Raw genomic sequence first — 14,299 nt, 5'->3', positions numbered from 1 at the left:
CACTTGTTTAGGGAAAGGGATGCACCAAAGTGTTAACATACCCCACAGTTAAGTTCAACTTTACTCAGCCAAAGTATTTATTTTGATTCCATTTATTTTTGATTCACCACTGTCAAAGCGTAATTTAATGCTTACCATTCAGATTCTGAAATAATGAACACAGTATTTCATGAGGAAGCTTTGACACCCAATCACTTCCGATTCCTCATCTTCTTGGAACAGTACAGAACCAACTCTAATGAATGTGGGCAGTGGTAATAGTGTTTAAACACATAAGAATCATAAAATAGAAATAGAAATGGATTTCAAATTGCCATCATTTAGCAATATTAAACTTTGCATAAAACAGAAACAGAAAAAAAGATTGCTTGTCAAATGAGCAAAGATAAACTGCTATAGAACATAGAACATAGAACAACACAACACTGGAGCAGGTCCTTCAGCCCATAATGTCTGTGCTGAACATAATGCCAAGACCAAGTCTTTTCTGCCTGCACATAATCCACATCCCTCCATTCCCTGCAGATCTCTGAAGGGCCATATTGTTTGGTGTTTCTTTTGAATCTCCTTCTTGTCATAGTTGTTACTTGCCTCACGGTATTTGTGACAAGAAAATAAAACTACCTACATCTTGGAGTTCTGTGGTAAACTATTAATTTCATGTATCATGAAAATTGTTAAAAAAGAAAGCGTTACAAGAACATAGCAAAAATCAGAAAGCTCTTGCCAAATGGATGTGTTCCAAAATCTGCACAATTATTCATGGATGTTGCTCAAACATTTTGGCCCATCTGTTCTTTGATAAAGATTGCTTTGCTTTAATGAAATTTGTAATACGATTTCCACAAAGGACATATGGCTGTAAGTTGTACACTTGTTCTTTCTTTTGTATACTTAATTACCTCAGGACTACACTTACATTATATGTTCCCACCACAAATGTAGCGTTGGTTGGTAATGTTATCAGTAGGTGTAGAATTTCATGAACATGCCAGAAAGTATACAGTGCATCTGAAATTGAATCTTTGCCTTAAAAGTTGTTGGAAACTGCAAAACCTATCTATGTTTGAACTGTTGAATCCCTTGACCAGGATGAGTAAGAATATTTATTCACATTAAAAATGTGTTCATCGTGCAACACATCATTCTGTATCTTGCTGGTTGCCACGTTATTTAAAGGTGAAAAATGCTGTGGCAATCTTGGTAATCTAGGATGGTATTTATACGTGGATGATGACATGACAGTTATTCACAGAATTGACAGGCATCCAATATTTAACATAATTCAGAGCAAATCCCTCAGATGGTATTCCAGATGCTGTAAGCAATCACAATCTATTATATTATGTACTTAATAGTTATGGGTTATAGATTTGTTGCTATTGGAAAATGTATCGTAAGAAAAATCTTAGCCATACTCAGAATCCACGTTTGCTGAGAAATAAGGTAATGGCCACATAAAAAAAGGGTAGGAATTCATCTGTGGATGTGGTGTAAAGCAGGTGGTATTGAATTGGATGTCTGATACTCAGCCCATCCAATGAGGCAGAACCATTCTCCTCAACAGAAGGGAACATCAGAAGGTATATCTGACAGATGACTAATATAATGCCATCTGCTTTGCTTTAAAGTCCAGGATAAGTTTTTGTTTAATGCTAATTATTGCTAAATTATTAATTGAACTGCATCTTTAATGGTAGATATTATGTAATTCTATTTAATAATAGTATACTTAGAGGTGTGTTATTATTGGATGATTTTTAAAAATTATTTGTGGTTATTTTACATATTGGTATTATGTATTAATGTCTTAACTTCCTTGAGATATGACGGACCCAGATTTTGAATAATGAGCACATAAAAATGAACCAGATGCAATTTTGAGCTGAATGATTCCTCTGTTCAAGGATTTTTTTTGAGGCTGTCATAATATTTTTGAAACCAGATCTTCTTTGAGAGATTTGTTCGGGCTAGGCTTCAAATACATCAGGGTTTTCTTTATTGGTCTATTATTAAACAAAGACACAATTTAAAAAATCCTATCTCTTTCGGGTCTGCACCACATTTTGGCATGTTTCCCCATTCACATATGCAGCACAGCTGTGATATATGGAGTTACTTGCCAACAGAAGCCATGCCAAGCAAGTTTGGAGCTTGCTTCAAGTGCAACTGGACATAGAATAAATTATTAACTATCTAATAATTTTTGTTCTCTCACTGGACCTTAGGTAGTTCTAAATTCCAAGCCAGTTTTTACATTGTAAACATGGTAAAGCAAGGTATGGAATATAATGCTCATAAATACAACAGTTAAATGGCAAGGAGCTGAATCTTCAAGAATAACCATGTATAGGTAAACATTTGTAGTTAATAGTATCTCGCTACTAATTTATAATCTATATTTTACTACAGTGTGAAACTGCAAGGTTTCCCAGAATTAGGCTTAATGGTCAAAGTGACCACTTCTATTGCACAGTTAAGGTCAATAGTAGACACAAAATGCTGGTGTAACTCAGCGGGTCAAGCAACATCTCTGGAGAAAAGGAATAGGTGATCTTGCAGGTCGAGATGTCATCTATTCCTTTTCTCCAGCGATGCTGCCTGACCCGCTTATTTACTCCAGCATGGTAAAATATAAATTATAGTAGTGAGATAGGATAAGGATACACACTGTTACTTGCCCTGTCCACAACAATCTCAACTATCCTGTATGTAGTGTGCCAGGTTGCTTTCCGATTACTGCAGGGATTCAGTGAGCAAGCATGAGAACTGAAGGTCTATCACTATGACTGTATCGCAAATGTCTTGAGCAGATAACAGTATTAGCACTAGGCCAATTAAAATAATAAATTTCCAATTGAAAATAAGCATATGTAAACGTTTTAAAATACCCTGACCTGAACTTTGTATGGAGAGCCTTGATGAAGCACTAAAGGACACAAAGTGCCGGAATAACTCAGCAGGTCAGGCAGCATCTCTGGAGAACATGGATAGGTGAAGGTTTGGGTCAAGATCCTTCTTCAGACCTTCTTCTGAAGAAAGATCCCAATCCGAAATATCAAAACCTACCCATGTCCTCCAGAAATGGTGCCAGACTTACTGAGTTACTTCAGCACTTTATGTCTTTTATTGTAAACCAGCATTTGCAGTGACGTTACAGGTCGAGACTCTTCTTCAGACTGATTGTTAGGGGGAGAGAAGAAAGCTGGAAGAGAGGAGAGGCAGGTAATAGGTGGACACAGGAGAAGGAGGTTTTGCTAGGCAGATGGTTGGAACAAAGGCCAGAGATAAAAACAGAAGCCGTGAAACAGGATTGAAGAGATGCACATACAACCGTCACATACAACAAGTAGTCCTCCGTCAGTTTCGCCACCTCCAACGTGACCCCACCACTCGTCACATCTTCCCATCTCCCCCCATATCTGCCTTCTGCAAAGACCGCTCCCTCCATAACTCCCTTGTCAATTCTTCCCTTCCTTCCCGTACCACCCTCTCCCTGGGCACTTTCCCTTGCAACCGCAAGAAATGCAACACTTGTCCCTTTACCTCCCCCCTCAACTCCATTCAAGGACCCAAGCGGTCGTTCCAGGTGCGACAGAGGTTTACCTGCATCTCCTCCAACCTCATTTATTGCATCCGCTGCTCTAGATGTCAGCAGATCTATATCGGTGAGACCAAGCGGAGGTTGGGCGATCGTTTCGTCGAACACCTCCGCTCAGTCCGCAAGAACCTACCTGACCTCCTGGTGGCTCAGCACTTCAACTCCCCCTCCCACTCCGAATCCGACCTCTCTGTCCTGGGTCTCCTCCATGGCCAGAGCGAGCAACACTGGAAATTGGAGGAACAGCACCTCATATTCCACTTGGGGAGTCTGCATCCTGGGGGCATGAACATTGAATTCTCCCAATTTTGTTAGTCCTTGCTGTCTCCTCCCCTTCCTCAGCCCTCCTGCTGTCTCCTCCCATCCCCCAGCCTTCGGGCTCCTCCTCCTTTTTCCTTTCTTCTCCCCGCCCCCCCACCCCCGATCAGTCTGAAGAAGGGTTTCGGCCCGAAACGTTGCCTTTTTCCTTCGCTCCATAGATGCTGCTGCACCCGCTGAGTTTCTCCAGCTTTTTTGTGTACCTTTGAAGAGATGCACGGTGTGAATCCAGAGGGAAAAGTGTAGTCATCTGGGGGTGGGGGTGGGGGGTTGTGGTGAGGGGAGAAATTGGTGGGAGTCCACATGGGTTGCAGGGGAGGGGGAGAAAGAGGGGTGTAGGGCAGTTAATGGGAGGTTTAGTAGGTTTACCCACTCTTTTTATTGATAGAATAAATCTAACAGCAGCTTCTATCCTTGGATTTAATTGCAGAAATTGAGACGGTGTAGTTAGATATGTCTCTTACCCCCGCAGTATGTTCGTGCATCAATCTTTGCATTCAGACACACTGTTGACATCACTGAAATCCCAAGAACCAGGTACCTTTCGCTACTTGTGTAGGAAGGAACTGCAGATGCTAGCTGACAGCGAACATAGACACAAAATGCTGGAGTAACTCAGCGGAACAAGCAGCATCTCTGGATAGACGTTTTGGGGAAGAAGGGTCTTGACCTTTGGTAACTTGCTCCCAGCATTGGGTGGATGGTAGTTTATTGTCACATGTACCTTGGTGCAGTGAAATTCCTTTATTGCATACAATTTAGTAAAATCTTACTATACATGAACACCGTCATACTTAAGTATATAAGTTCAAGAATAGTAGATTATACTGAAGCAGTACACAGGAGTCGCCACGTTTCCAGCACCATCTTGTACCCTTCAAGTTTCAAAGTTCTGAAATATGTCGAGCCTTAACTTGACCTTAAAGGCCCGTTGTCCTGGCGATGGCACTGGGTCAGAGTTCCAGGGGTCAGCCTGGCAGGACGTTTAACAGAATGATAACTAATAATTGCTGTTGAACTACCTCTTAGGTCATGAACGTTTCATCTTTGCAAATATCGGATCAAATTTCTTCAGATATGAATGTTGGACTTTGATTGCTTAAACTTTTGTCTGCTTGTTTTCCTTAACATGTACCTAATTGCATGTAATACCCAATCATGACTACAATTCAAATCTAATTTATACTTATTGGTTAAGACAGTACATGACAATCCGATGTGCTGGAGTGCCTCAGCCAACAGATTCCCCACAGATCACGTATGGAGGAAGGGATTAAATGCACAATTAGACCAAAGGTCCTCTCAAACGTTGGAGTGAGCTTTCTTTTGGTCATGCCCTCACCTCTCAAGATGACAAGATTTGTCTGACACAAAAATCTCGGCCGTAAACAAAAACAAATATACCCCTGCAACATTGTGCCTGAGCCCAAGTGGCTGTTTGTAGCAGTTAGCTTCATGCATAGTCAGACTTCCCTTAGCTGCTTCTAGGCCTGGATCTCACTACATCTGTCTTCATCCTCACTAACGTCAACCCCGTCCTCCATTCTCTCCCCCATCCCTGCACTAACCCCATAATCACACACCATTTTCAGCTTTGCAGCTCCCAGAGGCTGCTCTGTATTACATTTGTGGTCCTTCAGTGAGCCCATTACACAGGGAACCTGCAACAGAATTTAAGACACTGCCTGTGGACAGCTTTGATAATGCCATCAAAAGACCTTTAATTTTTTTTAATGTGCCTAATGATCAGTGACATAGAGGAAGAATATTTAAAATGAAACAAAATCAATAAAAATACAATGAAATAGTACACATTTAAAGATCATGTGATGGGAGTAGAATTTGGCCATTCGGTCCATCAAGTCTCTTCCACCATTCAAATACGGCTGATCTATCTCTCCCTTCTAACTCTATTTTCCTGCCTTCTCCCCATAACCTCCATAATATTCAATTAAACTATGGAACCTAATGAGAAACATTAGCGTTATTTAAAATAAAGTCAAACAGATTCCCCACAGATCACGTATGGAGGATGTTATTTAAAATAAAGTCAAATAAAACCCCACCGCATCTTTTTAGGAGTAGTTTGAACCTCATTTGATTGATTCTTCATTTCCAGATAAGAAAAAGTGTACAAAATCATGAGAGGAATAGATCAGGTCGGCACACAAAGTCTCTTGCCCAGGATAGGGGCATCGAGAACCAGAGGACATAGATTTAAGGTGATGGGGAAAGATTTAATAGGAACCTGAGGGAGAATATTTTCACACAGAGGGTGGAGGGTCTATGGAACAAGCTTCAGAAGGAGGTAGTTGATGCAGATACCATCACAACTTTTAAGAAACATTAAGACATTACATGGATAGGACAGGTTTAGTGAGATATGGGCCAAACACAGGCAGGCGGGAATAGTGTAGATGGGGTATGTTGGTTAGCGTGGGCAAGTTAGGTTAAAGGACCTGTTTCCACGTTGTATGACTCTGACTTTATTAATGGGGATGCATTCACCGCCAATGCCTACAACTGAGGAGCCTGATATGAAGTGCATTCAGCCCTCAGCTTAGACATTATGGATGATCTTGGACTCAATGGCGAGTCCAAGAGAGGAATGAGCACTTAGAAACCCACTGACATGCAGTTTGCTGTTAGACAACTGTTCTTTATGGAATTATTGGCTAGCCTTCAATGTAGTGCAACCCATTATATTGGATGAGATTCATTACTGCCAAAAATGTGTCCATTTAAATTACATTTTAAAAAACGTAACCTGATAAAAGTGCAACACCCTAAAAAACATCTACAATCACATTAAACCTTGAAGAAAACAAAACGCTTTGAAATTGGCTCAATGCGCAATTTTACCTAGGGTGGATCACACTGAAAAAAAATAGACATAAAGTTCTGGAGTAATTCAGCAGGTCAGGCAGCATCTCTGGACGACATGGATAGGTGACATTTTGGGTCTGGACACTTTTTCGGACTGATTGTACTCAAAGGGAAGAGAGGTGGGGAGGGACATAGTCTGGCAAGTGATAGGTGGATACAGGTGAGGACAGGTTTGAATTAGCCAGTGGTTGAACAAAGACCAGAGATGAAAAGACAAAAAGTGTGAGATAAGGATATAAGGATAGAAGAGGCATGAAATGTGAAGGCAGAGGAAGGAATCTAGGTGGAAGGGGAAGGAATCTAGGTGGAAGGGGAAGGAAGGGGTAAGGGGAAAATGTACGCATCCAGGTGGGACACAGGGAAGGGAGGGGGAGGAAGGATGTTGTTTACCTAAAATACTACCCAAATACGAGGTTCTGTTCCTCTAATTTGAATGTGGTCTCACTATTGCAATGGAGGAGGCCTAGGACAGAAAGGTTGGCATGGAAATGTGAACGGGAGATAAATGGTTAATTTAATATGTTTATTATTCCTCCTAGTGTAATTTTGTATTTTTGCATAAAACTCAGTTGAACCCAGATGTTAGGTTGCCGTTTGATATTGTCCAGTTTGTAACCTTAGGAAAGTCGACTAGATATTAAGAATTCCCATAGACGTTCAGACCACATGATGATGAGATTGGCAACAACCTTCTGGGTCCAAGGAAGGTTTGAATTTGTTTGTTCCATAATTCTTGCTCCATTACAATCTCTAAACATTGCTGACAAGTAGACAACTATTCAATTCAATTCAATTAATGTCATACTGGCACTCGTGTGGGAATGTTTCACATGAAATACTTCTAATTAAAATAATACCCTCGGGGATCCAAGGCAGAACTTGGGAGAGGATTTGAAATGGAAGAGAAATCATAGGCCTCATAAGAAGAGCTTTGTCAACCAAGAGGACATATTGAGTGAAAGACTCCCAAGGTCAGTCATTTTTTTGCTATTTTTGTTAACTATAAAACAGACCTGAATGCTAAACAACTCATAGTTGTCAACAGAGAATGGAAACATAGGAAACAATTGACATATTATATCAATAATATCAATAATACAAATTACATTTATTATCGACAAATGTAAATTATTCCATATTAGATAAATGTGCAAGATGAATATAGAATTAAAGGAGTATAATTTCTTAGGCAGATCTTGAAAAGTAATTGAGCAGTTATAGAAGTAATCACTGCATATTCAAAGCAATTTAAAATGGGAAAGTTGCAAAGTAAAGTAAGTAAAGGAAATAAACTTGTTGCATTAATGCAAAAAAAATGTTAACCTTGAAATCCATCTGGACAAATCTAAAGAAAAATCTGCAATGCATTTGCAAATTGGCATAACCCAGGATATAGCCTCTCTTATCTCTATTTCTGGATGTTTTAGCAACGGCCCGTTTTTTTAACAGCAAACATTCGTGTCGGAGCTCTTCTTATGGGCCTGTCCCACAGGCGATTTTTCAGGCGGCTGCCGACGACTGTCAAGTTGCCGGCAGTTGCCTGAAAAACCAGCAACTGGAACGGCGACTGTCAGAGTGGAACACACTCACACACACACACACACAAACATATCACTTCCTTCACCAGCCCGTTATGCAGGCGGGGGACAGGGCAAGAGGGGGAACGCTGTCTGAGTGAAATTCACACGGTGCATAGCCAAGATGATATAGACACACACCACGATGAACAGCAAGGTTGGCGCTGTAATTAAGACGGCTAAAGCACAGTGTACGGTAAGTCCTTTAAAAGAGGGGTGGTGAGAGGAGGGGAGAGGATGGAAAAGGAAGGAGAAGGAGTGGAGACAGCTTTTAAGAAGCCAGAGATACACGGCTGTGATAACCGGTCGGTTATCCTTGGTTCTGAAAACTACTGCTTACGTTTTTTTTCCCCATTGAGCCAATGAAATTCACCGGTCAGCACCGGCTACAACCTACAAGAACCTCCTGGCAATCCTGGCAATCCACTAGGACCTCCTGGCGACCCACCTACGGCTCGAGAATTCTCCCTACTCTCCAGGGCGGCCTCATTATAGTCGCCGCTAATTTTTCAACATGCTTAAAAATTTGCGGCGACTATAATGAGGCCGCGACTAGTTCCCAAAATGCGGGAATTCCACATGACCATGAAGGCGACTCCCCGGCAACCACCCGCAAACATATGGCGACCATGTGGTGACTGCATAGTCTCCTGCAGTCGCCTAAAAAGTTGCCTAAGTTGGACAGGCTCATTAGAGTCATAGGGACACAGAGTCATACAGCATGGAAACAGGCCCTTCGGCCCAACTTGCCCACACTGGCCACCATGTCCCAGCTACACTAGTCCCACCTGCCAGCGTTATCCCTCCAAACCTGTCCTCTCCATGTACCTGACTAACTGTTTCTTAAATGTTGTGATAATCCCTGCTTCAACTACCTCCTCTGGCAGCTTGTTCCATACACCCACCACCCTAGTGTGAAAAAGTTACCCCTCAGACTCCTACTAAATCTCTTTGTGTTACACTCCATTAACAATGGCGCACTGGCCAAAATTCATCTCCATTGCAATTTTCATCCTCACTAGTTCTTAGTTATTCACAGGCCAACCAGCTTTTACTCAACCAGTTTTACTGCAACTTAACCAACACTTACACTTGCATTCTATGTCCTTGGTGAGTTTTATAACATTCTGCAAGGTCAAATATGATAACACTATATGTGAAACCACAACCATGATTATTCTGAGCTCCCTAGTCTCAGGTTTATTTCAAGCTGGTACCACTAATTGTTGCCACATTTCGAAGTTTGCTACTCGGTTCTGCATTAGAGAGGTCATCCAAGGTACCTCGGAACACGTGACAATAATAAACCTAAACGTAACAATATTAGCTGCACCCTCTTCAAATGGATACAAAGAATATTCATTTCCTTCAGTCCAGTGGAAATAAAATGCAAAAGTTACTTGATAGTTTAATGTAAGAGATCACAAGTTTATTGTGTGGTATATGCAGTTGAATTTGAAGCTAGGACACCATTTGGTATCCTACTGTTGCCTTCATCATTCTTGTTCTTAGGAGAGAAGAATCTTTTCAAATGACTGCACCTGATGGCTTTTGGATGTACAGGCAGAGATAGTTACAGCAATAGATACAATGCAATCAAGCTTTTTTTTTGGTAATTGTGAGCCTAAAGGAAAATGGAATACAGGTAGAAGGATAATTTTAATGATGAAATTAATCTTGAATATCACTTTTTGTCATTTTGAATGACAGCCTTTCATTCCACATGGAATGGCAATCACAATATCCATTAAGCAAACAAATCTCTCGCTATTATCTGCAAACAACTTTTTTCGATAGCTAATCTGTGTGTGTCATATCTCCTTGTGGTTTTTTGGTGATGGTTTACTTCGTGTTTGTCTTTTCAAATTTTTTTTTTTGTGCTCTTCCTGATCTATTTTGTCTGAACATGTTTTCTGACTATCCTGGGATCTCAACTGGATGGTAGGTTCTTCTCAGTATTTGTATTGTATTGGCTTTACAATTTAATCCTGTGCCATATATGAATGTTTACCTTCTCCTAAAATGGCATATTTTGATTATGACAGTGACTTGATAACAGGGATTAAAGGATTGGCAATGGAACAATGTTTGGCTGTTGTGCAAAGAAGATTTATTTTGATGGGCAGTAAAAAGTCATATTCCCTGCATGTTTAATGGAAAAGTTGGCTTCTTAGTGGAAAACTTAAGAGTTGGATTTTTGCTAATATACCAGAACTGTAAAAGTTCCATTACAACAAGAATTTATCATAAATTCATTAAAAATGATTTAAAATATTTCATTACTGAAGTGTTCCTTTGACCTATCATAATATTTCTTTCTGAATTTACACTAAGACGCAGTGGTGTTTTTTTCTCGATATAAACAAATTCTTGTGCAAGTTCAGGAGAGTAGGGAAAGGTCATGGCTGCTTAAAGCCTATACACAATATTCTTCCTTGTTTTGCAGTGAGTATCTACCATGGCAATGTGAAACACGTGTCAAATTCAGAACAAATATAATTTCACACCTGAGATACAAAACTACCGTGGCAACCATTAATATACAGTAATATCGGCAGGAGTTATGCAATGGGTGTTCATATAAACATTTTTAAAGGCACAACAAGCAATTGCAGTGGATATTCAGAAGACAAGGGTAAGGTGCCTATTCTGAACTTCAGTAGAGGCACATCTAATTTACCCATCACACTCAAAGAACCCTTAATTTCCTGTGGAGATCACCTTTGCTGGGGAGATGCCAGAGTAGGGATAAAAAGGGATTTAGACTTCAGGATTCTAGGAATAAAATGCCAACTTCTAGCTGTTTTCCAGATACCAGCTAATGCCTACAGCCACATTTTACGATGATGGTTGTTAGTAAGGTTATAAAGTTAGTAAGTTAGTAAGGTAAAAACTGAAGATTAAACTCTGGGAGTGGGAATGAAGGGATGACTGGGTACCATTGCGATGGTACCTGCCTCAACTACGTATCTCCTGTGGCAGCTTGTGCCACGCACCCTTTGTGTAAAAAAGTTGCCCCTCAAGTTCCTATTAAATCTTTCTCACCTCACTTTAAACTTTCCCACTCACCTTAAAATCTCATAGGAATGTGTAGATTTCCTCCCATTGCTCCGGTTTTCCTCCTACATCCCAAAGAGGTAATTTGGTCCAGTAAGTTACCCCTTAGTGTAGGTTTATATCAAAAATAAGAATTGGAGGCGAGTTGATGGGCATGTTTTAGTGAAGAAGTTGCAGGAAGACAAGGGAATAAGGAGAGTAGAATGGAATTGCTCTCATGGAAGCCAGCATAAGCTCAATAGGCTGAGCAGTCTTCTTCTGGGTCCTTATGTCTCTCTGGGGAAGTATTTCACATAGCTTTGTTGAGTAAGAAGTATAGACTCATAATTAAGGAAGAACTGCAATATATTCCCACACCAGGATAGGACACAACACAAAGGGAACCTACAGGCAAAAATATTCCCATATGCCTGAAGACTGGTCTTGGTTGCTGAGGTTGAGGTTACCAAAGGTCATTAGGATCACATTTGAGCCATAATGGGATAGTGACCTTTGAAAGCCATAATGACCTTTGCTCATGCAAGGTTCCAAATTCCATATTTTATTTAATATACTGAGACTAAATGCCCCACCTTCTATAGTGGGATTTTAATTAATGCCACTAGATTATTCGTCTAGTCTCGTACTCAACATGCCATTTCAAACTCCTGTGTGCCATTTATGTTTGTAGTGGAACCATTTGGTATAGGGATGTGATTGGTCAAAGGAACACAAGAACCAATCATTCCTCCAAACATGAAAAAATTATTAATCTGAAAATATGGATTTCTGGAAATTTCATAATTGGTCTTAAGGGCAATTTTGAGCAAGGGTGGACAAAAGCAATTAATCCATCTTGAGGCTTCATGCACAGATTGTCACATGGAAATTGTGGAACCACAGAGGCAACTTTGAACTTAAAAGCTTATGCACATTGTCATAGATGTATCGTGGTTAAGATTTTTAAAATTGAAAAGTCAAGGCATGTTGTACAGTATTTTAAACTCGAATGTGGTTTATAGACCTAGTGCTATAAGAATGAAGGAGAATATCATCAAGACTCTTTTAATGACTCTTGTACTGCCTGCTCTCTCTGAAGCACATTACCATCTGCATGCCTGATTATTAATATTCAATTGCATTAGCTTTCGACAGATCTGCACTGCAAAATCACTCAACCATTTAAACAATAGATTGCCTTTTGTGGCCTATGTTTTCAAGTTCAAATGTTTCAAAAATCAATAGCAGTCTCAAAATAAGGTCATAGAAATCCTCCTGAATACTATTTAAAATTTCAAAAAGTACTTCCGCATTCAACTCGTAACATAAGTGACATTCATAATGGATCTGTCAGCTAATAAGGCAAAATTCTGTCAGCTGAAGTTAAACCACTTTGTATTTGTACAAAGAATTTAATGGCCTTGAAATCACTTGTCGAAAAGCTAGCAAAAGGCATATTCTACTTAATCTACTGCTTCTCATGTGGGGAGCGTTAAAATAATAATATACTTACATCAGCAATTCTGCTGCCCAAATATTGTAAGTGATTAAATGCCTCTTACTAAAGCTCATTCAGGTTTTGCTTCCTCTCCGTAGGCTAAACAGGATGATGATGATGCAGAAACTGGTTTAACTGAAGGTGAAGATAAGGACGAGGAGCCAAAGGAAGAAGAAAAACTAGGCAAACTGCAATTTTCATTGGATTATGACTTCCAGAGTAATCAGGTGAGGTGATATTGTTTGGATTTTACCGGGATGACAAAGTCAAATTGAGTCATGGAATCATTCAATCGTACAGCATGGAATCAGGCTCTCCGGCCCAACCTGGCCATGTTGACCAATATGCCCTATTAAAGCTGGTACAATTTCCCTATGTTTGGCCCATATCGCTAACCTTTCCTATCCATGAACCTATCAAGCTGTCTAAATGCTGTTTTCCTACCCCCTCACCCTTTTATGTGTCCCCACCCTGGTGTGCATTCACTTCCCCCACTATACCGCCCCTCCTTATCCGCACCGTCCCCTTCCACCTATATCCCTCCCTCCCTCTAACTTTACATTTCACTCCTCTTCTCTCCTTATCTGACACCCTTTTGTCTCCTTCTCATCTCTAGCTTTTGTCACTTATTCCACCCATCTTTCAATCATCCCCCCCCCCGACCTGTATCCACCTATCACTTGCCAGGCTTTCTCCCATCCCCACCTCTCTTTTCTAGCTTTCTCCCTCTAACTAAAATCAGTCTGTAGAAGGGGCCAGACATGAAATGCTGCCTATTCATTCCCTCCCCAGATGCTGCAATGAGGACCTGCCTTCAAAACTGAATAGAAACATAGAAACATAGAAAATAGGTGCAGGAATAGGCCATTCAGCCCTTCGAGCCTGCACCGCCATTCAATATGATCATGGCAGATCATCCAACTCAGTATCCTGTACCTGCCTCCTCCATATCCCCTGATCCCTTTAGCCACAAGGGCCACATCTAACTCCCTCTTAAATATAGCCAATTAACTGGCCTCAACTACCTTTTGTGGCAGAGAATTCCACAGATTCACCACTCTCTGTGTAAAACATTTTTTTCTCATCTCGGTCCTAAAAGACTTCCCCCTTATCCTTAAACTGTGAGCTCCTGCCATGATGAATAGGAGAGCAGTCAATTTGCTCCCCCGGTCAACCCTATATTAAAACTTGTACTCCTGACATTTACACAAATGTACCGTCCAAAGGAGATCAGGAATCACAGTTGATCATTTATCCATCCTAGTAAATGCTATGACCAATGCACCTCTACAGAGGTCTGAAGGGCCAAGACCAGAAACATAGATAATAGGCGCAGAAGTAGGCCTTTCGGCCCTTTGAGCCAGCACCGCCATTCAATATGAT

General features: G+C 40.6%; 1 protein-coding gene across 4 annotated transcripts in view; it reads left to right on the top strand.

The window, feature by feature from the left end:
• Positions 1-14,299, top strand: part of syt2 (synaptotagmin 2) — a 552,336-nt gene that overhangs the window by 483,971 nt on the left and 54,066 nt on the right. For 3 of the 4 annotated variants that reach the window (XM_033042448.1, XM_033042446.1, XM_033042449.1), the window contains one exon: positions 13,015-13,143. In XM_033042448.1, coding sequence (XP_032898339.1) covers positions 13,015-13,143 — 129 coding nt within the window. The remainder of the gene's footprint in view (positions 1-13,014; positions 13,144-14,299) is intronic. The other variant, XM_033042450.1, reaches the window with a different exon arrangement.

This window comes from Amblyraja radiata, chromosome 24, assembly GCF_010909765.2.
Source record: "Amblyraja radiata isolate CabotCenter1 chromosome 24, sAmbRad1.1.pri, whole genome shotgun sequence".
NCBI classification, from domain to species: domain Eukaryota; kingdom Metazoa; phylum Chordata; class Chondrichthyes; order Rajiformes; family Rajidae; genus Amblyraja; species Amblyraja radiata.
Note: the sequence above shows the minus strand (reverse complement) of the source record. Positions and strands in the feature narration are given on the sequence as shown.